The 26,211-nt window shown below is 41.9% G+C and overlaps 1 protein-coding gene across 3 annotated transcripts in view; it reads right to left on the reverse strand.

Annotated features, from left to right (window-relative positions):
• The window catches only part of WDR25 (WD repeat domain 25), a 118,556-nt gene that overhangs the window by 30,289 nt on the left and 62,056 nt on the right, over positions 1 to 26,211 (reverse strand). For 2 of the 3 annotated variants that reach the window (XR_014027256.1, XR_014027257.1), the window contains exons 5-7: positions 16,722 to 16,892; positions 6,195 to 6,335; positions 4,904 to 5,316 (exon numbers count right to left, since the gene is read on the reverse strand). Coding sequence is in view for 1 of the 3 variants with exons in the window: in XM_081333991.1 (XP_081190117.1) it covers positions 5,095 to 5,316; positions 6,195 to 6,335; positions 16,722 to 16,892 (534 nt within the window). In the remaining 2 variants the exon portion in view is untranslated. Of the gene's footprint in view, positions 1 to 1,974; positions 5,317 to 6,194; positions 6,336 to 16,721; positions 16,893 to 26,211 lie in introns of those variants that run through there. The other variant, XM_081333991.1, reaches the window with a different exon arrangement.

The following is a 26,211-nucleotide window of genomic DNA, read 5'->3' on the forward strand; positions in this document are numbered from 1 at the left end:
AATAATTCTATGTGCTTTCCAAATAAAATTTCCCTCAGGGAAAATGTCAAAACCTTGGTGATACAAAACCTATCTGATTTATGTTCCACAATAAGGGCATATTTTCCCCTTTAAAAGAAAAAAAATGACCAGGTCCAGAATCATTATGTTGACTGTAGTGCATCTGAATTACCATTAAAGAAGAAACAACATAGGCCCAGTTTATCTAATTTCACATTATAAGCCACATTTCCTTGTGCAGATTTTCTGGCTAGAGCTTCTAAAACAGTATTGCCAGTCAAGATTGAAATAACTTATGCCATCTGCAATACATGAACCTTATTTTCATAAGCAGCAAGTACAGTAATAGGCTAAGTATAAAAGATGATCTCTGCTTACAAGTAGCATCAATTGTTCCAAATACTGAACTTTTTTCCAAGGAAATACAACTACACCTAATAATTGAATATTGATCGGTTTGGTTAAAACATTAATCTCCCAAGTTAATTGTGAAATTAAAGTTTTATTTTTTGCACATTCAAAATGTTAATTTTGCATTTACAATAATCATTTTTACTTTTTGCTTTACCGCCAATTTCTATCATTAGAATATCACTATCTGCTTCAGCCTGGGCACCAGAATTGTCCTTTACTGCTCCTCCAGAGTGTCACAATGTTCCCTGCTTTACAGCTGAACCAAAAGGATTCAATCTACCCAGTAAAACCTAGTCAATGCTCAATAAGATTAGGACTCAACATGACAGGTGCGCTAGTCTCCACCATAAATGGGGACAGCTCTCTTCTTTGGAATGGAGCTGTGGGGCTCCAAAGCAGTGGAACAGCGCCCTCTAAGCATACATGAGGGAAACCAATAAAGGAGAGAATTTGTAGCTCAAATGAAGGGTGGTTGGTGTGCTCTGAGCTTGGTGGTTTTCTTGCAGACATTTCCTTACCCAAACTAGGTAACATCATCAGTGCTATTACCTAATTTGGGTAATGAAATGTCTGTAAGAAAATGAACAAGCTGTTGAGCACCAAGCATCAGGGAAACCCCAGTCTTTCTCTATGCAATTCCATCATGTATTGACTATATAAATAGTCTACCTTTGAATTTGTAAATAGGGTAAATAGTTTTATATTTGTTCATTGAGAATGTAATTGAGATATGCTTTCTAACATTTTTGCCATACACTAAATAAATACATCTATCAATAGTACATTTCCTCTTGGTCTAGGATTCCAGGATTCCTTTAAGTTTTCACAATCTGAAAAGTTTGACAGCTTCTGAAGTGCAACATTATTAAGTACACTGTGAATTTTCCAAAACTTACTTGCAAAAAGTTGAGGTAATGAGATTGATCTAGAATAATTCCAAAGTGGCATTATTTGAATTTTATATACAGAGTGATGAAGTGCTCTATCAAGAGAATTAAATCAGTAACTTTTATGTAAGAAATGTGAGTCAAGGACCAACCATTATTATTTATGATTGTACACTATACTTTTCTGGATATAATGACTAAAATAAATCAGTTCAACCCTTAAAAGAACAAATACACTACTTTTTAAAAGTTCTCATTTTCTTTCTCTTCATCCCTCCCTCAGCAGCCTTATACATGATCCAGAGAATTGTAGATCCTCGAGGCCTAGGAGAAGATTGTATGTAGCTTTAGTAGGAAAGCAGAAATCATGGGATATTGGACAGGGCAATCTTACAATTTAGGTTGAAAGTATTGGTTTATAAATGTAGATGGTATTCTCCCTTCCATATAAATAGACTTGTATTTTGGGGTTTTGAATGCTTGTGTAATCTTTCCTACTTTCTTGGGGTACTTTCTTGGGGTACTACTAGTTCCCTTATCTACTCTCAATTGTGATTTCTTGGATGAGGGATTGGGAACTATAGCTACATTACAACTAAAAGACATGCAGGAAGTGCTGTCACTCTACAAAATAACTCCACGGATTTCAGGTTAGCCCAGTTGCTGGTTTTGGAAGAAGATTCTTTTAATGGCATTTTACTGTTATGCTTTTATATTTAAAATACAAGTGGTTCTGAGGATTCTTCAGAGATAAGTGTTACACTAAGTTGTTACCTTAAAACAATAAAATAAAAGAAATACAGTATTCCACTTCATATCCTTGAGGAAGAACAGATAGTCCTCATTTAACAACCACAATTGAGACTGGCAACATCATCACTAAATGACGTGGTCATTAAGTGAGTTATTACATTACTGCGACTTGCAATTTCACTGCTGGCTTTTTCATTAACTGCTTGTTGGAAGCCAGCTGTGAAGTGCACAAATGGGGATCAAGTAATTTCCTGCAAAGAAAATTACAAAGAAATGAAAATGTTCATAGACTCTGAATCAAATTATATATGCTTGCAGGTCATATCATACCTCAGTCTCTGTTTGTGTCCCTAAAGATTCCCCCCAAATTGATACCTTCAAAAAACAGGTAACCCAACAACAGGTTTAGAATATGATGTAGGGGTGTCAAGAAAGTTTGTGATTGTGCTTTAGATTCAAATCCAAAAAAGGGGGGCGGTACAATAAGGTCTTGCTTACCATTCTTCTCCCAGGATCACATGGCAGCTCTAGAGAGCAAATGCCCGATTCCAAGAAAATGCACAGCTACCTTAAAGTTGTGACCAGTGCTGCACTCATGCTCCCACATGCTCCAAAACCTCCCTTCTGAATTATTTCCAAAGTGCTACACAGCCCTAATATCAATTCTCCAATATACTTTATGTATTTATTTTATTTTTAAAATATAAAAGCCTTGGTGGAGCAGTGGGCAAATGCCTCCTTAAGTAACACCAGCTGCCTGCAATTAGTGCAGGTTCGAGTCCCACCAGGCTCAAGGTTGACTCAGCCTTCCATCCTTCTGAGGTAGGTAAAATGAGGACCCAGATTGTTGGGGGCAATAAGCTGACTTTGTAATAATGCCGCTTGGGGGGGGGGAAAGCCCTAATAAGCAGGCATATACATAGAATGAAGGCTATTGCTAAGCACATTGATTTGTGCTTTAAATTGTAAGCCGCCCTGAGTCTTCGGAGAAGGGCGGGATATAAATGGGATTAAAAAAATAAAATAAAAATAAAACCTCAAATCCCTCAAATGTTTACCCTTTCCTATCCAGTGACATATCTGCATCACTAACATGCCACCTTCAACCTTTAGAGGCTGGTAAAATGCTTATTCAAACAATGTCCCAGCACAAAAAGGTAGTCTGTCTCTATTCTACTGCAACCAAACCTGAAGGGATAGAACCCCATCCTACCCCTGCCAAAAAAAAAGAAAAAAAACCAATCTGTATTTCTACCTGCCTCACTTTTCAAGTGATCAGTGAGATGTTGTGATAGTCATAGTTTGAGGACCAGTCATAAAATAACTTTTCCAGTGTCAATGTAACTTCAAACAAGGCAGTCATTGACCAAGAATTTACCTGTAATAAAAAATTGTTAAAGTTTATGTTTTATGGTACTTATTAAGTGCATGTTAAGTTAAAATTTAACTTAAAAGATAAAAGACTATTAATCTTGGTGAATGCTAGCCTTGCTGTGCACAGGAAAGCTGATCAATAAATACATTACGTCAATAAAAATATGCAAATAGATTTGATAATGAGTACAGTTAATATTTTAGAAAAATATATTTACAACTGGAAACTTTTAAGTTACATTTGGGCACTTTGAAATTTTAATTTTTATGTAACATTATTTATGTAAGATGTACATTATTTTGCATATTTTAGCAAAATATAAAACTACACTCTATTTTGCAAAGAAAAGACAGAAAAAGTAATGTTTTTCTAAGTGATTCCATTCCTGGCTACTATATGTGAAAGATAATTATTAGGTTTGGCCCTGGTGGGCTATATCCAATATATTCCTGTGGAGCAACAAAACTCCTTACTCTCCTCTTCCTACATTCTAGGTGTTCCTTCAGAATAAATTTTATATTAATGCAAGCCAACAATAAAAAGTTCCATGATTATAATTAAATATATCAGCTCCCGATTAGGAAGAAAAGTATTATTTTGGGAAAAGAAGTTTACTATATCCTTGACCTTAGCAAACTGGAAATAGCTAGGGTGCTACAAATGCTACTGCTACCACGTTTGTTGTAAATTTTTATAAGGAAACTATTTAAAATTATATCTAAGCAGATTGTTGAGATTTTTTTTATTGCAAGTATCAACCATAAAGGTAACTGTCAAAAATCTCTATGAAGATTCTCAAGTATCCAAATCTATTTGAGCTTCATATAGCCATAAAGATATCAGAATCAGATCCTAACAGATCAGAAAAGCTTTCATGGCTATACCAGTTCTAGCATAATGTGACTCCATTAAAACTGGATGAAAAGTCTGCAGGATCAAGTAATAGTAAAAGAGTAAAGCAGTGACAGAAGCTAAAGAATAGTTAAGTTTTAAACTAAGAATGCTGATTTAGTAACACTAAAGTGATTAAAAAATCTAGGCTCCCAGAAGAATTTGGAATGATATTGAATTCTTTTAATTACTTCTATCAATTAAATTTGTACATTCCACATCCAATTACAGCAGGCAGAACATATAGATTTAGAGCTTTAGTTAATCTTTAATTCCTTTTTCAATCTAGCTCCTACTGTCCTAATTCCCTGCAACAAAAACTTGGAGAAAGCTAGTCGTAGCTATGTATTTAGCAGCTGTTTAAAAGAATACTATAACCCTAACAGCATCAAAAAATTCCTTTGGAAAAGGATAACAGTTAAGGGCAAAGTATGAGTCAAAAACAGTCCCAGGCAAATTAATTATTTGTATAGCATGACCAGAGAATTTTATATTTTCTGCCCCACATAATCACATTACAGTAAAATTGGTTTAGTATTGTATTTCTCAGTCTTAGTTGCTGTAAATATGTTAACCAACTCACAGAATTTGCCAGCAAGCATGCTGCCTGGGGGATTCTTGGAGATGAGGACCACACATCATAAAGTTCCCGAGGATGAGAAGCACTGGTTTGGTGTACCACTATACAAAACATAAAGTTCTAAAAAATGAAACTACAAGAAAAAATATATATTTACAAAGTTTTAAAGCCAGTTGGCTATCTAATTATTCCTATTACTGCCAGATCTTGATTACCCCATCCCAGGCACAGGTGGCAAGGAGTGATGGAAGGACTGGATGGTAAGCTGCATTCACACAGGCTTGATTATGTGCTGACATGACGTGGAGAATTTGAGATGTGCGATAGTTGTAGAAAAATACTTTGCCATCTGAGCTCCCTGTCACAAGAAGTGTTCCATCGGGTGAAAACTCACAGCCTACTGCAAATCCTTCAACCTGTTTGAGTCAAGAATTAAGAGTAAATAAATCAAGATGTTAATTAAAAAATTACAATATAATAGACTAGAGCTTCCTGAAATTTTACACTATAATAAACTTGTCAATTTTTACCATAATGGCCTAATCACTTCCCTTGACATTTAATAAGACTGCCCCATTAAAGACTTGTCATTGTTAGCAGTACTTGCTGAATATGTGACAAGCCTGTCTGTCTGTCTGTCTGTCTGTCTGTCTGTCTGTCTGTCTCTCTGTCTATCTATCTATCTATCTATCTATCTATCTATCTATCTATCTATCTATCTATCTATCTATCTATCTATCTATCTATCTATCTATCTATCTATCTATCTATCTATCTATCTACTATATCTGTAACCTTTCACTGGGTGAAATAGAGCACCAATTATTGAACCAAGAAACCTCAAATGGGTTAATTTAGAGAATGCACCCAAAATCTGGGACTCAGGACTCTCATGGAATTGAAATTTGGTTCATTTTATAAAATCTTTTATGACAAATATTACCACAAAACTGTTTATGACATAATACAAAATGTTATACAATATTTTCTGTGCTGATGTTTGATTATGCTATACAGATCAACATCGCTATTTTCAAAGCAGTGTGTTAGAAATACTGTCACTGTTGAAAGCTGAAGAATATGGTAAGGAAATATCTCTGAAATGATGACCCAAGGCGTCAAAGGTTGCCTAGTTCTTAACTAATAATGCTGTTAAGTACTTTACTGCAATTTAAATTCTACATTAATTAAACTACAGACAATAGTATTGAAGTCTATTAAACTGTATACCTACTGAAAAGCAGTAACATAATTTGGCATATTAAAGGAATAAAACCTGTTGATAGATGTATACCTTGTGCCCTTCAAACCTCTTCTTTTTGTTGATTCGATAAGGTGGCAGGCTGGAAAATAAAGCCATGTAGTTGCCATTTGTCTGAGCAACAAAGGCAGGCTCTTTAGGATGAACGGAAAGACTGGGGCAAGTAAAACGTTCCTGCAAAGAAAATTACAAAGAAATGAAAATGTTCATAGACTCTGAATCAAATTATATATGCTTGCAGGTCATATCATACCTCAGTCTCTGTTTGTGTCCCTAAAGATTCCCCCCAAATTGATACCTTCAAAAAACAGGTAACCCAACAACAGGTTTAGAATATGATGTAGTGGTGTCAAGAAAGTTTGTGATTGTGCTTTAGATTCAAATCCAAAAAAGGGGGGCGGTACAATAAGGTCTTGCTTACCATTCTTCTCCCAGGATCACATGGCAGCTCTAGAGAGCAAATGCCCGATTCCAAGAAAATGCACAGCTACCTTAAAGTTGTGACCAGTGCTGCACTCATGCTCCCACATGCTCCAAAACCTCCCTTCTGAATTATTTCCAAAGTGCTACACAGCCCTAATATCAATTCTCCAATATACTTTATGTATTTATTTTATTTTTAAAATATAAAAGCCTTGGTGGAGCAGTGGGCAAATGCCTCCTTAAGTAACACCAGCTGCCTGCAATTAGTGCAGGTTCGAGTCCCACCAGGCTCAAGGTTGACTCAGCCTTCCATCCTTCTGAGGTAGGTAAAATGAGGACCCAGATTGTTGGGGGCAATAAGCTGACTTTGTAATAATGCCGCTTGGGGGGGGGGGGAAAGCCCTAATAAGCAGGCATATACATAGAATGAAGGCTATTGCTAAGCACATTGATTTGTGCTTTAAATTGTAAGCCGCCCTGAGTCTTCGGAGAAGGGCGGGATATAAATGGGATTAAAAAAATAAAATAAAAATAAAACCTCAAATCCCTCAAATGTTTACCCTTTCCTATCCAGTGACATATCTGCATCACTAACATGCCACCTTCAACCTTTAGAGGCTGGTAAAATGCTTATTCAAACAATGTCCCAGCACAAAAAGGTAGTCTGTCTCTATTCTACTGCAACCAAACCTGAAGGGATAGAACCCCATCCTACCCCTGCCAAAAAAAAAGAAAAAAAACCAATCTGTATTTCTACCTGCCTCACTTTTCAGGTATTTCCTGAAGCTGATTATAAGCCATTTAAGATAGAAACTTCTCTTTTTATCCCCTTTAAAAATACCATATATTGCTAATAATGGAGTGAACACTAAGCTAAATTGATATTTCTGGGAAAACAGATTTCATTTTCTGAAAATGTGTATCTCTCCATATACTCATATGAACCACTGCCGATTTATTTAATCCTTATGGATAATATTTTATAAACTCTACTAACTCCTACATTTGATCACAACAGAGTAAAAAAATCTGAGACACAATCAAAGCAATACTTATTATTGAAGAAAGTAGCTGTCATGACTTTGACTCCTACTAATCTGTTCTAAGGCCTCAACTTCTCTCAATAACAAATGTGTATGAAAATATCACTGTATTCAGTATTAACTGGGCAAAAATTTCTCGGTCAGGAATGTTCTGAGGAAGTTCATGTTGGCCCCATCCCTAACCTGCTGGAGAATAAAACTTCCCACCAAAAATAATAATGAAATTTCTCTTCCTCTTGTTCACCATCCCCGCAAAAGTGAAAAATTTTGGAGTCACTGATGTACTTAAACATTACCTACAGCACATATGTTTATTCAGAGGATGCTACAAATTCACAGAAAAACAGAAACCAATGCTTTGGACACCAATGCTTTGGAAAGATTTAGCAATCACTGAAAATAGCAATACAGTGGAGACAGAAAAGGGTCTAGGACAGGGGCAGGGGCAGGGAACCATGGCTCTTTTATGATTTGTGGACTTCAACTCCCAAAATTCCTGAGTCAGCATGGCTGGTTTGGGAATTCTGGGTATTGAAGTCCACAAGTCACAAAAGAGCCAAGGTTCCCTACCCCTGGTCTAGGACAACTCACCATGGCAGACTTGCCCCGTCCAACTTCCCCAGCCGTCTCCACACAGCCAACTTGCCCTGGCTGATTCGCTGCAGCTAACTCATTGTGGGACAATTCAATGTGGGATAACTCAAGAGAGGCTGAGGTGAGCCAGAATGTGGAGTCCCCAGCCTCAAGGACATCTAACTTGAGAAGGTTCAAATCTAAAGCAAGACAATTCCCATTGGAATTCACTTGTCCCTCTCTTGTGTTATCTCGCATTGAGTTGTCCCACAGTGAATTGGCTACGGCAGGCATGTCCAAAGTCCGGCCCGCGGGCCATTTGCGGCCCGTGGGGCGGTTTAATACGGCCCTCAACAGCCCTCCCTGCTGTATGTAAATGCGGCCCTCCCACGGCACTCCCATCTGATTGAGGGCCGCCCCTTCGGGAGCTGCTCCCGCCTCCCCCGCCGAGGGGCCGCCCCAGGAAGCGCAGGCCGGCCCAGCTGCCGCCCCCACCCCGCCAGCCAGGCTCCGGGGCTCCATGCGGCTTCCTCCGCCTCCTCCTCCTCCGCCAGGCCTGCTCGGGGCCCAGGGCGGCTCCAGTGCGCAGGGGAAGCGCGCGGAGAGCGGATCGCGCCCTCATCCCGGCCTGCGCAGCCCAGAGGAGGAGCCGCTGGGCCGGGCATGCCCTGAGCGGCCGGGGGTCTCCGGTCGGGCCATGCGGCGCTGTGGGCGAGGCGGGGGTGGCCGGCGGGGGTCTCGGCCTGCCCGCCCGTCCCGCTGAGCACCTTCCCTGCGCACTGCGGCTGCCCATGGCGGCGGCTCCGGCTCCGGCGGCGCTGGGGCTCCCGGGCGCGGGGGCTCCGGCGGTGCCTGGCTGGCCTCTCTGGTATCACAAGGACCTGAGCTGGGCGGCAGCCGAGGAGCTGCTGGCGTGGGCCGGGCGGGCCGGCAGCTTCCTGGTACGCGACAGCGAGAGCGTGGCCGGCGCCTTCGCCCTCTGCATGCTGTGAGTCCGGGGACCCGTGGGCGCCGCCTTGGGGATGGGCTGCGGGAGGGAGGGAGGGGAGGGGAGGGGGCCAGGGCACGCCTGCAGAAGACTCCCCCCCGAGGCTGGGCATTCCGTGGCGGCGGCCCCGGATCCTGGAGCGGGGTCTGTCCAAGCCTCCGATTTCTTTCTTTTCTCTTTCTTTCTTTCTTTCTTTCTTTCTTTCTTTCTTTCTTTCCTTCTTTCTTTCTTTCTTTCTTTCTCTCTCTCTCTCTCTCTCTCTTTTCTCTTTCTTCTTCCTCTCTCCTGCCTCCATTCTCTCTTCTTCCTTCTTTCCTTCCTTCTTTCTCTCTTTCTCCTTCCCTCCCTCCCCCCATTCGTCCTTTCTCCTCCCTGTCTCCTTCCCTCCCTTTCTCCCCCCCTCCCCCTCTCAGCCCTGCCTGGCTCTGGAGTCCCGGGGGTGACCTTCCGCCATGGAATCCGAGACGACTTTTTCGGCTGCAGAAATGTCAGCCTCCCGGGACGGGCTGGGCGACCCCCCGGCGGGGAGAGGTGACTCCCCTCCCCCTTCTAGTGGCTTTCCCGACTCCGGCCGCGCCGATCTGCCGCTCCTCTGGTGGGTTGAAGGGCCGGCTGCCTGGCCGAACCGCCGCGCTCCTTCCCCTTGCCCCGGGCTTGGCGTGGCGTCTGTGCCGGTGCAGCGAGGCTGACGGTGCGCGCCTGGCCTGGCTGAGTGCGTGGCGGTTCGGCCAGGCAGGAAAAGGTGCAGGAAGCGGCCGCCGCCTGGTAACGGCGCCCGGGCTCACAACGTGGAGGCGGCGAGCAAGCGCGCGCTCAGGGCGAGGCGGCCGCGGTCCAGTGAGGGAAGAGCGCCGAGGGAGTGGCCGGCCGGGCTGCACTGCTGCCGAGCAAAGCTCGGCCGGGGCGCCCGCTCTGCTCTGCCTGGCGCCAGCTCAGAGACTCCGCCCGCCAGGCCCTTCTCCCGCTCAGCCAGGCCAGGCGCGCACCGTCAGCCTCGCTACACCGCCTCCACGTTTTGAGCCCAGGTGCCGTTACCAGGCGGCGGTCGCTTCCCGCACCTTTTCCTGCCTGGCCGAACCGCTGCGCTCCTCCCCCCCACCCCGGGCTTGGCGCAGCATCTGTGCCGGTGCAGCAAGGCTGACGGTGCACGCCTGGCCTGGCTGAGCGGGAGAAGGGCCTGGCGGGCGGAGTCTCTGAGCTGGCGCCAGGCAGAGCAGAGCGGGCACCCCAGCCGAGCTTCGCTCGGCAGCAGCGCAGCCCGGCCGGCCACTCCCTCGGTGCTCTTCCCTCACCGGACCGCGGCCGCCTCGCCCTGAGCGCGTGCTTGCTCGCCGCCTCCACGTTGTGAGCCCGGGCGCCGTTACCAGGCGGCGGCCGCTTCCTGCACCTTTTCCTGTCTGGCCGAACCGCCACACTCCTCCCCCCGCCGCGGGCTTGGCGCGGCGTCTGTGCCGGTGCAGCGAGGGCGCGCCTTCTGGCTCCCCTGGGCGAAGGCGACGTCCAGGGAAGGGCGGGTGTGTCTGTGTGTGTGTGTGTGTGTGTGTGTGTGTGTGTGTGCACGTGCACACATTCTGTGTTTCACAGCCATTTTATGGGCTGGGATGTGGGGAGCTGGACAGGGGTAGGTAGGGCCCTGGCCTAGCAGAATTTGTGAAGTGGTGGAAGTGTGTGAGCTGTTACGAGAGTCTGACCTTGTCAAAGTAAGTTTGCTCACACAGTAAGTTTTTTTTTAAATTTATTTAAAATACATTGTGAAAACTCAGCTGTCAGTTGATCTTATGTTATAAAATGAAAAGTATGCCATTTGCAATTAACTTGGCATAAAATAATTCATTTGCATTTAATTGTAATTGTTCAAAGAATGTTCGTAAAAATGTTCGGCCCTCCAGCATGTTCACTTCATCCAATCTGGCCCTCTTTGAAAAAAGTTTGGACACCCCTGGGCTACGGTGAATCAGCCATGACAAGTCAGTTGTCCCTTTCCGAATGGAAAATGCTTCTAAACAAACTTTCACTTTTGTAAAACTGAGCTTCAGATCCACTTTACTTTTAATATGCGAAGTGCCAAGCTTCATTTCTTCTTGACCACTTGTTGAAGCTAGAAAATGGCATTAACTTTCATGAGGTATTTTTCATAATATCAATTCCCATCAACTTTGTGAAAAAGTCTGCAGATTTTCCAAACTGAACTTATGAGCAAATTGCAGATCATTCCAAGTGTTAATCAAACTGAAATTATTTCAACATGTTTATCACAGTTTTAATTGGGACACTGACTTCTGGGAGTGCACAAGCCACTTATCTAGAAATTCAGAAAGAGAAAAAATATTAAAGGCAATTTCTAATACTTATTAACCACACCCACAACAATTTCTTTCAAATTCATACATCCTCCGGGGGCAGTATTAAACTACCCTATTCAATCTTCTTCTTCTCTCCAATGAAAATCATGTTGTAAAAGTTTGTGAATACATCAAAACTGAGCACACTGCAGTTTCTTATTCACTGAACTGTGTTCCTTTTGAAGTGCAAATGCCAAATCAACTACAGCTTCTACACAGAACTATGCATCTGCAAAACTGGACAAAGGCCATCTTGGAAGATGGTGATAGGAACGTATTATTAAATCTACCAGGCCAGAATTCTTCTTTTCAAAACTGCATGGATACCAGCTGACTTTATTCTTCACATTTCAAAAGAAACTACACTTGCACTGACTTTGTACAGAGGTTCAGGTGTAATTGAGATTAATATCCTTCCCTAAGGAACTTCTAAGATAAACTTTATTGTCATTTTTTACTGAGAGCACACTGGCATACATTAAAAATGAAATTCTGTTGCCTGCTCTCAAAAGAAAGCATATATCTACCCATACACATACATAACATTCATGTACACATTATATATGTATATTATATATGTATAAAAATATACATATACACAACACAATATATTTCTTATATTCATTGTTTAATTCTTTTTTAATTTTTGTATTTTATGTCTCTTAATTTTTATTGTTGTGAGCCGCCCTGAGTCCTTAGGGAGAAGGGCGGCATATAAATTTAATAAATCAATCAAATCAATCAACACCTCTGCTATGTATTCTGTTTTTTAGTAGAAGGTTATGAGCTTTGGATGCCAGAGAGAAGGGCTCTAAAGCCTCAAGCATCTTTTAAGTCCACTGGGTGTACAGCCTACATATATCAAAGAAAATTTAAAACTATCTTTAAACAATTTAATATGCAGAATTGTTTTTTAAAGTATTTGTTCCTCCAGTCCAATATTAACTAGTCTGCCTGTAAGAGGTCCCAAACAGTCTTTTTCATCATCTAACATCTGACCTTTTTTATTCAGAGAAGCCATGGGGTGAACATGGGCTCCAAGCAGGTACATATCACCAAGTTTGTTTTGCATGGGATTAGAACAGAAGTGAGCAACTTTTTCATGGCCAGAGACTGCAGCTTTAATCATGCCACCCAAAATTAGTATTTTCGTCCAAAATTTGGAGTCATGACCTTAAGCTGTTCTGCAAGACATAAAAGCCCATCTCTGGAACAGAAGGCAGAAAATCCTCAAAACTGGGAAGCATCCATTACTTTCTGAAAGCAAGACAATGTTCTCTTGCATCCCAAGCAGCCAATCTCAACTCGAGAGAGAAATATCCTCCAAACTGATTGCAATAAATCACTTCCCAAGAGTTAATAACATGACTTACCCTGACAGATGTTTGATTGGCAGGCATGCACCTACTTTGCTTCTCTCTGTCTTCTAATTTGTACGCTCCAAACTAATTAGGACTGACCAACTCATTTATTAAACATTCTGAAGGCTGTTCAGAATGAATTTTGTCATTAAAAACAAAACCTCTGGTCACCACCAAAGTGAGTTCAAAGTCCTTGCTCTCCTCCATTACAGAACACTGTGACCAAAAAGTTAATCAGCTGCTTGAAAAGCACAGTGAATACTGATCCATTCACTGATGAGCATCATCCTTGCTAGTTCTATTTTTTTAAAAAAGATTTCTTTGCAAGATCAAATCTCGGTCAGTCATTGGGACCTGTTCTGTTCCAGCCTACGACTGTCCCAGTTTGCTTCAAGGACAACCCCTTTTTTCTTTTTAAATCAATAGGCTGGAAAAACCCAACCCAAATTTATTTACACTTCCAAATAATAAAGTCCTTCAAACAAAAAAGCAGCAGAATATTTTCCTTAACAAAAATAAATGATTCAAGCATCAAACAAGAGTCAAACAGGAAGATTAGCAAGAACAGACCAGGATTTTCTTTGGATTTCTATGAACGGTTGCCTTCAGCAACCAGCACCACCCACACCTTCCCCTTTTATTAACAGCCCCAAGGCGTGGCTTCTCAATGCATTCTCCTCCTTTCACTGAGTTGCTTCATAGACTTCCTCTGGTCTGCTCTACTCAAATGCCTTCTGCTTCTAGCGTCTCTAAACAGATTCAGCTGTGACTCCTCTGAGTCTGAACCCTCCTCCTCACACAGCTGAGCCTCATAACGAACAAGACCGGAGGGGCCCAGGTCTTGCTCTGACTGAGAGTCATGTAATGCATCAGAGCCTCCCTCCGGCACCAAAGGCTCTCCAAACCCCTCCTCCTCCTCAGTTCCCTCAGACTCAGCTGCTGGGAGCACAGGCTGACACAGAATCACAACAATAACCTGCACCGCAGGGCCCTTCCCCCGGGTCTGCCGATCCGGATGCGGTCGGGATGGGAATTGTTCATGGAAAACAGACACCAAAGCAGGAGCATGAACGGTGGTCGCATCCTCCCAGGTGAACTCGTCTGGTCTGTAGCCTTTCCATTCGATCAGGTACTGAAGGCTCTCCAAACCCCTCCTCCTCCTCCTCCTCAGATCCCTCGGACTCAGCTGCTGGGAGCACAGGCTGACACAACACGGAATCACAACAGGACCAGAGGTTTATTTTTCCAAGCTTTTGGACTCATGTTGGAGCCCATCTTCAGGGAACTTCTCTACTGGAATATGTTCTTTGGACTATTCTGTGAGTTGTATGTATGAGGTGCCTTCCTATTGGTTGATTAGTGTGTTGATGACTGGCAATTGGCTGTTGTTTCCTTGTGCTGCCAAACCTTCAGTTCCGACTGTGTTTCCCCAAAAGTAAACCCTACTCCAAAAGTAAGCACCAGCTGATTTTTTTTTTGGGGGGGGGTAGGCCTAATATAAGCCATACCCGGAAAGTAAGCCCTAGCGAGTTGGCCCATATCTTCCATGTAACAGAAGTGCCTGCCGCCGGCCTGCCAGGGCCCTTCGCCAACAGCCAACAGTGGAACTGGCTACCGATGGCCCCACCCTCTCCATCCCACTGTCTGCTTACCTGCAGCCACAATGAACCAAATCCTCAGCAAGCCCTGGCCTCAGCCCGCCCTGCCTGCTGGCCCTACTGCTGCTGGGACATTTCTCGGCTGCAGTGGGTGCCACATGGCAGCCAAGTGGCTGGCCGTGCTGCTTCTGCCTCAAGGGGCTCTTTGCCCTGCTGGGCGACTCTCGTGGGGTGAGTCTGCCCAGATCCAGAGTGCCACCTCGCTGCTGGCCTGCGAGGGTCCTTCGCCAGGGGCCGCTGGTGGAACCGGCTATGCCTCCGCCTTTGGGCTGCTTGAGCACCAGCCTATATGCCTACTCAGTGCTGCAGCTGCTGGACTAAGGGCTGAACCTGGTGGTCTTCAGGCCCTGGCGGGCGCTGCAGCTCCACAACCCAAAAAGCACCAGGATCAGCCCTTAGCCCTGCACCTGCAGCACCGAGTAGGCATGCAGGCTGGTGCTCAAGCAGCCCAAAGGCGGAGGCGTGGCAGGCATGGTTCCACTGGTGGCTGCTGGTGAAGGGTCCTGGAAGGCCGGCGGCGGGATGGCACTCCAGATCTGGGCCAACTCACCCTGCGCCAGGCTAAGTGCCCCTTCCGCCGCCGCCCATCACGGCCGCACTGGTACCTTACCTGGTCCGCCACCACACTCTCGCTGCCACATTGCTTCTCTACCCCATGCATAGGCCCCGCTCCACCCCCGCACACTCACGGCCTACTGGTATCGGTACCGGCAAAAAGCAAGTCCTCCCTAAAAGTAAAACCTATTGCTTACTTCAGAGCCCAAAAGAAAGTAAGACAGTGTCTTCCTTTCGGGGAAACACGGTAAGTACCTGATAACCTGGTGATAACAAAGAAACAATAGCCAACTGGTAGCAATCAACACACCAATCAATCAATAGGAAGGCACCACATAAGTACAATTCAGAAAATAGCCCAAAGCACGTATTCCAGTGGAGAGAAGTTCCCTGAAGATAGGCTCTAGCATTAGTCCAAAAGCTCGGAAAAGTAAACCTCTGGTCCTGGTTACTAACCCAGATTCAATCTTGCAACATTATCCTGGGGCAAGTATATTTGCTTTCATCTGTGAGAGACTTCTTTCTTCAACAAAAGAATGATTATGCATTCTGTGAGAAAGTCCCCAACTAACCCTTCCTTCCTCTCTGCCTTGTATTTCCCATCTCTCTCTCTTGCTCTCTCTCTCTCTCTCTGTCTATCTTACGATTTCTGATAGTTTTTCCACCAAGTTTTAATCAGCTCTGGCCTTGTATAATTTTTGAAGATCATACGCTACCATAAGGATCATCGGAAGGAGGTAGGAAGCAGGTTACAAAACAACTGTTTGCAGATGACTCAGCAAAAATGGTCTTCACTTGAGATACAAAACTGGAGAAAAATGTTTATGGGGAAAAAAGAACCAATTGCCTAGCATGTAGACTTACAGAAAGCCCTCTGAGGATATCTTTAATACTTAGGTAGATTGCTGTGAGACAAAGAAAGCTTTACTTTCCTGGCACAATGATAATGTCTTAAATCAAAGACAACAGCTTTGTTAAAATTATAATTCCAAGACATCCCTTGGGGTAGATGAAAATTCCAAATAAATTTGCAGCGAACTGAAGGACATGACTACTATGCTGTTTCTTCAGAGGTTCAACTGACCTTGGACTGTACTTGAGTTTTCCACAGTCATCCTATTTTGTGATCTTTTAAGAAACACAACAAAGTTCTTTCAACTGCTTTGCAAGCAAATTGCTGTTCATGATAAATTTTTCATATACTGTATGTCAATATAGGTAAAGGTAAAGGTTCCCCCGCACATGCGTGCTAGTCGTTTCCAACTCTAGGGGCCGGTGCTCATCTCTGTTTCAAAGCCAAAGAGCCAGCACTTGTCCGAGGACGTCTCCGTGGTCATGTGGGGCATGACTAGACGCCAAAGGCGCACAGAACGCTGTTACCTTCCCACCGGAGTGGTCCCTATTTTTCTACTTGCATTTTTACGTGCTTTCGAACTGCTAGGTTGGCAGAAGCTGGGACGAGTAACAGGCGCTCACTGTTACGTGGCACTCGGGATTCGACCCGCCAAACTGCCGACCTTCTGATCGACAAGCTCAGCGTCCTAACCCACTGAGCCACCGTGTCCCTATATGTCAATATAGGAACCCTCAAAATAAATAAGAAAGTAAATATCTCACGTGAAAAATTTGATTGGAGATCTTTGCAGCAGTTTGAAAGTCCCAGGCAATGATGGTACGATCGGCTGAATCTTGGCTTACTGCATCAGTGCTGGTAAAAAATTCTTTTCCTTCACGGAGAAACATGATGTCCAAGGTTTGTTGAATTGTGGCTTTGTAGACTTTTATAACCTATGATTTTAAAAATTTCAAAAGACAGTATTTTTTTGCTTATTCATTATGTTTCTATCTTCTTTCCTCCAGGCAGTGAATATAGCACAACCCTCTCAAGCGATTTCCAAATTCCCTTTTCTGACAAATAGACAAAGGCCACCTTATGATGATTGGGTAAATGAAACCTGCCACTCAAATTAAAAACACTACCTCTTAGCTGGATCCCTGATGGATACAGTATAAAATGAGAGGGCTGAGCTTCTAATGTCATTCAGAGGACATGTCATATCCATATAAATATACAGGTGGTCCTTGACTTACAACAGTTCATTTAGTGATTGTTCAAAGTTACAATGGCACTGAAAAAAGTGACTTATGATAATTTTTCACACTTATGACAGCTGCAGCATCACCATGGTCACGTGATCAAAATTTGGATGCATAGCAACTGACATTTATTTATGACTTTTGCAGTGTCCCCAGGGTTATGTGATCATCTTCTGCAACCTTCTGACAAACAAAGTTAATGGGGAAATCAGATTCATTTAACAACTTTGTTACTAACTTAACAACTGCTGTGATTCACTTAACAACTGTGGCAAGAAAGGTTGTAAAATGAGACAAAAGTCTCTTAACAACTGTTTAGCTTAGCAGCAGAAATTTTGAGCTCAGTTGTGGCCGTAAATAGAGGACTATCTGTATATCTATATTCTCCCTATATTCCACTAAATCCCATTACTAACATAAGCAGATGAGTTCAAAACTCAGGCAAGATTTGGTAGTGAAAACACCACCACGAAGGAACTTATGTAGTCTTTAGAATAACATATTTTTAAAAATTATTTATTAATTAGACAACCTTTACATTTCCTGATAGCAACATCAATTTACATTTAGTAGTTCTTCTTTTCCACATGGTTTTTATTCTATTAAAACTTTTATTAAACTATTTGAAATATAAATTCTGAAACAGCATATTGGAGTCATCATTACCATCCTCCTCCTCATCACCTATTAATACTGCTACTGTTTGCTATTAATTTCAAAGTTGACTTTTTACACTATTTAATGGGTGATCTAAAAAAGCTTTTGATGGTTCTTTTGATGTTTTCTTTATAACCATTGATCAAATTTCTTTCAAGGAAGAAGACTGGATCTTACATAGTAGAATCTTTCTGTATGCTTTTAAAGAAAACTTCATTAAATTTCTTGATTTTTTATTTTACAAAGCACATTTTATTCTAACGTTATCCATTCTCTTTCTGCACTTAACTTCAAAATGTCAAGCTGTCTTCAAAGAAAGACTAGTGCTTTATTGTTCATGCTAAAAAACAAAAAGGCAGGAGCCTAAGTATTGGAAAAAGTTGGTTGTACAGTAGTGAGACTGGTTGCTATCCTATAAAACACTAAGCCTGGTTGTTAGGCTATAAAACAAGGGATATGTATCATCCAGGTGTTTTTGGACTTCCAGATCCTTTATTGTTAGCCATGCTGGCTAAGTATGAAAAGAACAAACAGTGGAACTCTCATTATCACCCGATAAGTTTCCTGGACTAAGAGGGCTCTTGGTATCTGGCAAATTATTTGTTTATTTGTTCAATAAATTTGAATGGCTGCCCATTTCAAATAAATAACTTTGAGTAGCTAGTATATTAAAAATAAAAACAAACATACACAAATATAATAAATACTATACATTGCTACCATGAAAAATCACAAGCAACCATTAGCCCAGGAGATGGGATCCATCCATAAGACCCTTAGGACCTGGGAACAAGCACAGAACCAAGTCTTTAAGGCCGTAAGAAAAGGCCAGAAGTTAAAGGCCAATCTAAGGCCTTTAGGCTTCAGAGATAATGTTCCAGAGGGAGGGTGCTACGATACAAAAACTTCGCCACTATTGCAAACAAAACGTTCTCCTTAGCCATCAGGACTCAGAGCATGCCACTGGGACAAGCAGAAACAACAAAGGAGATATGGGTATGGTTCCCTAAGTTATTCAGACCCAAGCTAAGAAGGGCTTTGAAGGTGACTGCCAGCACCTTGAATTGTATCCAAGCAACTGTGGACTTGTTCTGTAACTGAAAAATGGACAGACAGAATCACAAATACCACAATTAATTCTCAATGTTCGATCAGGCTGGGAAGAATAATTAAATACAGGAAGCATGTACAGTATTGGTTATGGGATTCTTCCTACCCCTTAATCAAGAGTGATTATAGAAGGCATCTGTATTTTCTTTTATGCCACAAAGCATTTGTGTTGAATGTGATTATAACGGTGCTATCCATTCTATCATGCCTAATTCTATGAACCAGCTCTCTTCACATTTTCCAATCTTGTTCAGCTTTTATGCTCTGGCTGGGTCAAAACAGCCCCCATGTTTTTCTTTGTTTCACTGATTTTGAATCCACATATCTGTAAAGATATAATCAGGATATGCACATATATATTGCCTCTCTGTTCTCCCCTTGTATTGCATCTATGCACGTTTGTATGTCTCTGTATGTTACAAAGCATGGAGAAGGCTGGTCTACTTCATACCATTAAAGGTATTGTCCATCTCTAGGGCACAGTGCTCATCTCCATTTCTTGGCCAAGGGAGCCAGTGTAATTAGGAAGAGGAAAAAAGGGCTTAGAATGGAATAGTTGGCATTATTCTGAGCAACTCATCTTCAGCATCTGTTATAGCAATGCACTGGGGAATTTTGTTCCAGATTTTTCTTCTAGACCCTTGTTCAATCTAATCATTTTAAAACTCAATCCCTCTTTCGCCAGCTCTCCCTTCTTGCTCCATTCTGTTTTGGGGAGTTATGCTGACTGACAAGAGATCAACAGAGGTAGCAAGTCCCTTTGCAAACTTCCTTTCAAGCATCCAGCAGGTTGGGAAGAACAAAAAGGATTCTCAAACCGAATACTATCAAAATGAAGAGACTGCTTTTGTTGCCCTGTGCCAAGATTCTTGCTAAAGACACAAAGTGATTAAGATTCTCCTTTCAATATGTGCATGTTAATTCTAAACTGAGCTTTATTTCTGCAAATAAATAATTGCACTTGGATAACTTAATAAAAGATGAACATTGCCACAAAAATTAATGTAAACGACTGGTTAGGAGAACTACAGTCAAAATAGAGAGTGCTTTACATATTAAAAGTATTCTTCAGCTAGTTGCTGTTGCCTTTTGAAGAAATATTTTGGAATGGAAGCAAGTGGAAGGAACATTTCATATCAACAACCTGCCACAAAATTTTTGAATGATTTCAAGCTGCACAAAGAATTTGTAAATTTCTGATTGAAAGGGAGCACTCCAATAAACACATTGTACAGGAAATTGTTGCTTGGCAACAGCAACCTTTGGAAAGGAGAGAAGTTAAAAAGATCAGATGGGAAAAAGCATGAAACTGTAGAGAACGCTTGACAAGCAAGTGGAGTGACAGTAGCTAATTAGCTGTAGAGAGAACATAAAGGTGAGGGGAAAAAGAAGCAAAGCAATAGCAACTGTGAGTCCTAGAATAAGGAAGGCCAAAATTAAAAGGTAGAATTCTCAGAAAACATAACTCACCATGTGACTCTGGGTACCAATGAAATTACAAAAGAATAGGATTTATTTGTTAGTATGTGGGCCACACCCTCTCTTTTTTACTCCTTTAATTTTTGAGCAAGCTGTTACACAATCTTGGAAATACATAAAGTAAACTTACAGACTGGTTCTTTTAGCTACATTTTTCAAAATTTCAGATGCTCTATTCCAGACTTCTGTGGACTTGCCCAGGATTGAATTAAACATTGTCTAATCAGGACTCTCAATGACGTCTCTCAATCGTGGGTTGCAAGTCATTTCCCAAGACTCACAATATTTTGGAGGCACAATATACTGCTGGAAAGGATGGGGCTCTGAGCAGGCCATGGGAGATTTCTCCTGGAAGAACCGCAGCAGGGTGTCTTACTTCTCAGTTTGCCTCAGCAGATTTCCCAGGAAAATAGTTCTTGGCAGGCCAGGCTACATTGTCAGAGACCTGAGACCTCTTCCAGCAAGCAGCACCACCCTCTGGGAATTCTTATCGACTTTGGTGCTCTGAGACTGCACCAAAGAGCAAAGAGGCCCAGCTAGGACAGAGCAGACAAGGGCTGCTCAAGTGGGAAGAGGAGGCAGCAGCCAAGGAGAAGGTACAGACCTGACTGCCTGCTGTCTCTGTCGGACAAGGGATGGGAAAGAAGGTGCCCAGCAAGCAAGATTTGTTTTGTTACACAAAGGATAGAAAGAATGATGCTGAGACAAGCAAGCAAGGAATATTTTGGACAGTTCTAGAATAGGTTTCTTAGATTGTGTTGTTCTAGATATGATCATGAAATAAACACACCCTAATATACAGTATGTCAATGCTGTAAACATTGGATGTTCCCGCTCTGAGAACTGATGAAAATGCAGCCATTTTCTATTCGCTTTTAACATACCTTTTTCTGGTATTTAGCAATCAGGGGCAGAATGGGGAGGGGGTTTGGGATGAAAGCTCGAGCTCAGCTAGCCATAATAATAACGTTGCTTGTGGGAACCCAATGACGAGCTGATAACGTTTTGGCGGGCGGAGGAGCTGGGGAGAAAGCCCGAGTTTTAGGCTAATTGGAGAATGTAATTTATGACAGCTTATTGGGGGTGGGAACTGCACTTTGTTACTTTGTATCCGGGGGAAGGGAATTTAGTTTTTGGGTTCAACTATGCAGTGCCGATACTTTGTTTCCCAAATAAAACGTTCTTTAAGGAAAAATTGTGCCTCAAAGTTCTTTTAATGGGTTTCATCTATCGGAACCATGAAACGATATATAAGATGGTGTTTTAGCTAATATAAAACACTGCCAACCAAAAGGTCAAAGTGAAATGGCTATGTTACACAACTCTTATTCATAAGTAGTGTTTTGCAGTTAAAAATAGCCTATTTACTAGATGTATGTTTAATGACATATTATTATACTTTTCATTTTCTCCCTGTTTGACTCACTAGAGATTTTGAATCAATATAAGAATAGACTTCACAGTTGCAGCCTTCAGGCTAACAAACTAATATGGCATTAATACGGCATTCAAGACAATCTGAGTTTGAGATCCCTGGTTTATGTGCAAAGCAAGCTCTATTACTGACTAAGTCTCTCCCTGAAGAATCTTAAATAAGTTAAGATGGTTTGCAATCTTTTTTTGTGTTACTTTACAGCATATAGCCTATGGCAAAAAGCTTTTAAATGAGACAAACACATGGGATATTTATCCAGAAAAATGCCTTCTATTATATCAAAACCAGATATAAGTGAAATAACTTCATAGCCAACTATATCTACTAAAATGTTAGATGTAATAAACAGAAATGTAATTCCACGTTGGGGTTAATTGGCTATGTCCAATTTGGGAAAGACAATGAGGTAGTCAAGAATTCTGGCAGCATACACAAACTTATCCAAGGGAAGTTTATCATAGTGATGAAGCCAAATTTAGAATTACTTTAAAGGACAAAGAATGATTTTTCTGTTACCTTGATGATAGATGCACCTCTCCTTCTAGGAGCTCTGAATATGCTGTTATAAGAGGCGGCATTTTTCAACTGAGGGACAGGACACACACTTTATTTATTTCATGGGAGAACTATGAAAAATTTTGTCAAATTGACATTTGGTGCCAAATTTCATATTAAAAACTTGTTGCTATTCCAAGGATTAGAGCCTCAGAGCGACATGTAGCCCACAGGTTGTCACATCTTTGCTAATGGATCTAAGGATGGATGTCTGTTAAGTTTGTAAGTGTTGAGTACTTGCTGTTCTCTGAGGTTGCTTCCCTTTGTGTAGGTTAGGTACCAGCATTTGCTGATTATTTATATGTGATAGCTTGTTCTACTCACTTTGATTAGATTGCTGTTTCTTCCTCATTGTTTCTTTTTTTTCTTTTTGAATGAAGTAGTTTTTTTCTTCTTTGATTATTCTTGTTTATCTGATCCTGGTTCCTGCTAAAATGGGTGCTGGTTAATCTTTCCAAGACAAGCAGACCTTAACACACCTGTCTGATCACACAACTGTTAACCATATAACCATAAAAGATCATTCAGGCACATGAAAGCTGTTGAGGAAGTTTCAATGTTATGAACAAATTAAGATCAAATTGCCAACATACGCTGGATCATGGAGAAAGCTAGAGAGTTCCAGGGAAATATCTACTTCTGCTTCATTGATTATGCTAAAGCCTTTGATTGTTTGGATCATAACAAACTGTGGCAAGTTCTTAAAGAGATGGGCGTACCAGACCATCTTATTTGTCTCTTGAAAAACCTATATGTGGGCCAAGAAGCAACAGTGAGAACTGGACACAGAACCACTGATTGGTTCAAAATTGGGAAAGGAGTCCGGCAAGGCTGTATACTGTCACCCTGCCTATTTAACCTATATGCAGAGTACATCATGAAAAAGGCAGGGCTAGATGAATCAAAAATTGGAATTAAGATTGCCGGAAGAAATATCAACAACCTAAGATATGCAGATGATACTACTCTAATGGCAGAAAGTGAAGAAGAACTAAAGAGCCTCTTGTTGTGGGTGAAGAAGAAGAGTGCAAAAGTTGGGTCGAAACTTAACATTAAGAAAACCAAGATCATGGCATCTGGCCCTCTCAATTCCTGGCAAATAGATGGGGAAGAAATGGAGGTAGTGACAGATTTTATTTTCCTGGGCTCCAAGATCACTGCAGATGGGGACTGTAGCCAAGAAATTAAGACGCTTGCTCCTTGGGAGGAAAGCCATGACAAATCTAGACAGCATGCTAAAAAGCAGAGACATCACCCTGTCAACAAAAGTGCGTATAGTCAAGGCTATGGTCTTCCCAGTTGCAATGTATGGCAGTGAAAGTTGGACCATAAAAAAGGCTGAGCGCCAAAGAATTGAAGCCTTTGAACTATGGTGCTGGAGAGGACTCCTGTGAGTCCCTTGGACTGCAAGGCGATCAAACCGGTCAGTCCTAGAGGAGATCAACCCTGACTGCTCTTTAGAAGGCCAGATCCTGAAGCTAAAACTCAAACACTTTGGCCACCTAATGAGAAGGAAGGACTCACTGGAGAAGAGCCTAATGATGGGAAAGACTGAGGGCAAGAGAAGAATGGGACGACAGAGAATGAGGTGGCTGGATGGAGTCACTGAAGCAGTAGGCGTGAGCTTAAATGGTCTCCAGAAGATGGTAGAGGACAGGAAGGCCTGGAGGAACGTTGTCCATAGGGTCGCGATGGGTCGGACTTGACTTCGCAGTTAACAACAACAACATAGATAGATATAGATATAGATATAATGTGCTATTATTTACATATATACTAGAGTCATTTTCTTTTATTTCAAAACTATGATCTATTCAACATAATTTAAATATAGGTAAACAGTTTAGTTCAGTGTATCTACTGTACAGGGTGAAAGCATAATTGTATTTTGTATTGTATTTTGTATTTTCAATCAAAACATGGCACATCAACAGATCTACATGCATATCCCATTCCTTATTCAAACAGGAGCCATAAGCCTAGAAGGAACCTCAAGACAAGGAACTGCTTCTAGAGGGATAAGTGCTTCCCCATCAAGTCTCGCTATTGGAACCTCACAAGCATCCTGAAGGACAAACAGTAACTCCACTTTACTACCATTCAGTTTTAAGCTGCTCTCTCCCACCGAGCAATTCACAGCCTCCAGATGCTGGGATAAGATCTCTATCTCACCAGTATGTCCCAAACTAGTAATGCAAAGCTGGATATCAAGGAGATACTGAGGATACTGCACCCCAAGTTGACAGATGATCTCACCTCGCAGTTTCATGCAAATATTAAAAGAGTTGGAGGAAGAAAACCAGCCCCCTGCGGCATCCAATAAGGTAGTAGGCTCTTTTCTACCACTTCTGACTGGATGCAACCATTAAAGAAAGTCTGGAACTACTGTAAAATGGTGCCCCCAAATCCCAGCTCTTGAAGCCAATCCAGAAGGATACTAGAGTCAATGATACTGATACATTTAACAGGATCAGGACAGACATATTATCTTCCATCCAGAACTTAACAAATATAATCCACTAATGCAACCAAAAATCCTAAATCCTGACTGATAAGGCTGACATTTTATCTTGGACACTCTACAGTTAATCCCAGAAAGAATGGCTTTGGGAAAGAGGAAGGGAGTAATAAACCATTAAGAGATGGGGAAAAGGTGACTCAATCTTGAGAAAGAGGAAAGTGAAAGAAAGAAACTGAAAATAATCACAACTTCTTTTTGTTAAGTATAAGACGGAATAAAGAGAAACTCCAACAGATGATAATGATAACTTTATTGTCACTTTGAATGTACACCAATCGGCATACATCAAAATGAAATTTCATTGCATACAGCTCTCAAAGGGTCACCACCTCCGATATATACTCCTTGTTCGGGGCCCGCTCAAATTTCACATTGTCCATTTTAGTCTCTAGGGAGTGATCTTCAAGGTTCTATTATTTTACTCACAAAAATAAATCATATTTGTGAAATCCCTGCTGCTTCTGTTTCTTGACCTTGCCAAATTTAAAGCACTGACACTGTTGCTGCAACCTTTGCTAAAAAAGGAAGTTTGAATCTAGAGGACTCCTAAGAAGAAAGTCTACCATAACCTCACTCAAAGCTGCCAGAAACACCCTCTCCCCAAAGAAGGTGCTGATAATCTTCCAGATCCAGAGAATATATCCTCTTCTGGGCACGCAATGAAGCCACAAGGGACAAGGGTTTAGGCTACAAGTAGCAGAGGACATTGTCGAACGCATCCCATTTACTTCCTCGGTAGAGAAGACAGACGTCAAAATGAATCCCAGATATCCTGGCAAGAGGTCCCAGATGTCACATTAGACTCTGTCCAAGTGAAATCCAGACTTGAGCAACTCTGAGTGAGTTTATCAGCAAAATGCTGTGTTAACTGGTTACAAATGCAGTTAGATCATTCCCAGAAGAGAATTAGTTGCCTTAAAGTTACTGGATGACAACACACTGATGCAATAAGAAGTAAGAATTCTTTGCTTCTCCTATCAACACTGAGAAGGCTAAAATCTGAGTATAAACCCATGCTCAGTCAGATTTATGTTCTGTCCACCTTCATCTATAATCGAGGTATTTTCTACTTTATATCCTAGAGAACCTCTGGAAACCAAGGGGATGACCTATATTATAGAGAGTAAGGAACACGAACTTGAGAAAGGTATGCAAGATGCATCCAGGGCAACGGAGAATGAAGCATATTTTCCTATCTGATTGTGGATAATGAGCCAAAGAAAGATGAAGTTGCATGTCAACCTGTCAGAGTG

This window comes from Vipera berus (genome assembly GCF_964194415.1).
Source record: "Vipera berus genome assembly, chromosome: 1".
Taxonomy (NCBI): domain Eukaryota; kingdom Metazoa; phylum Chordata; class Lepidosauria; order Squamata; family Viperidae; genus Vipera; species Vipera berus.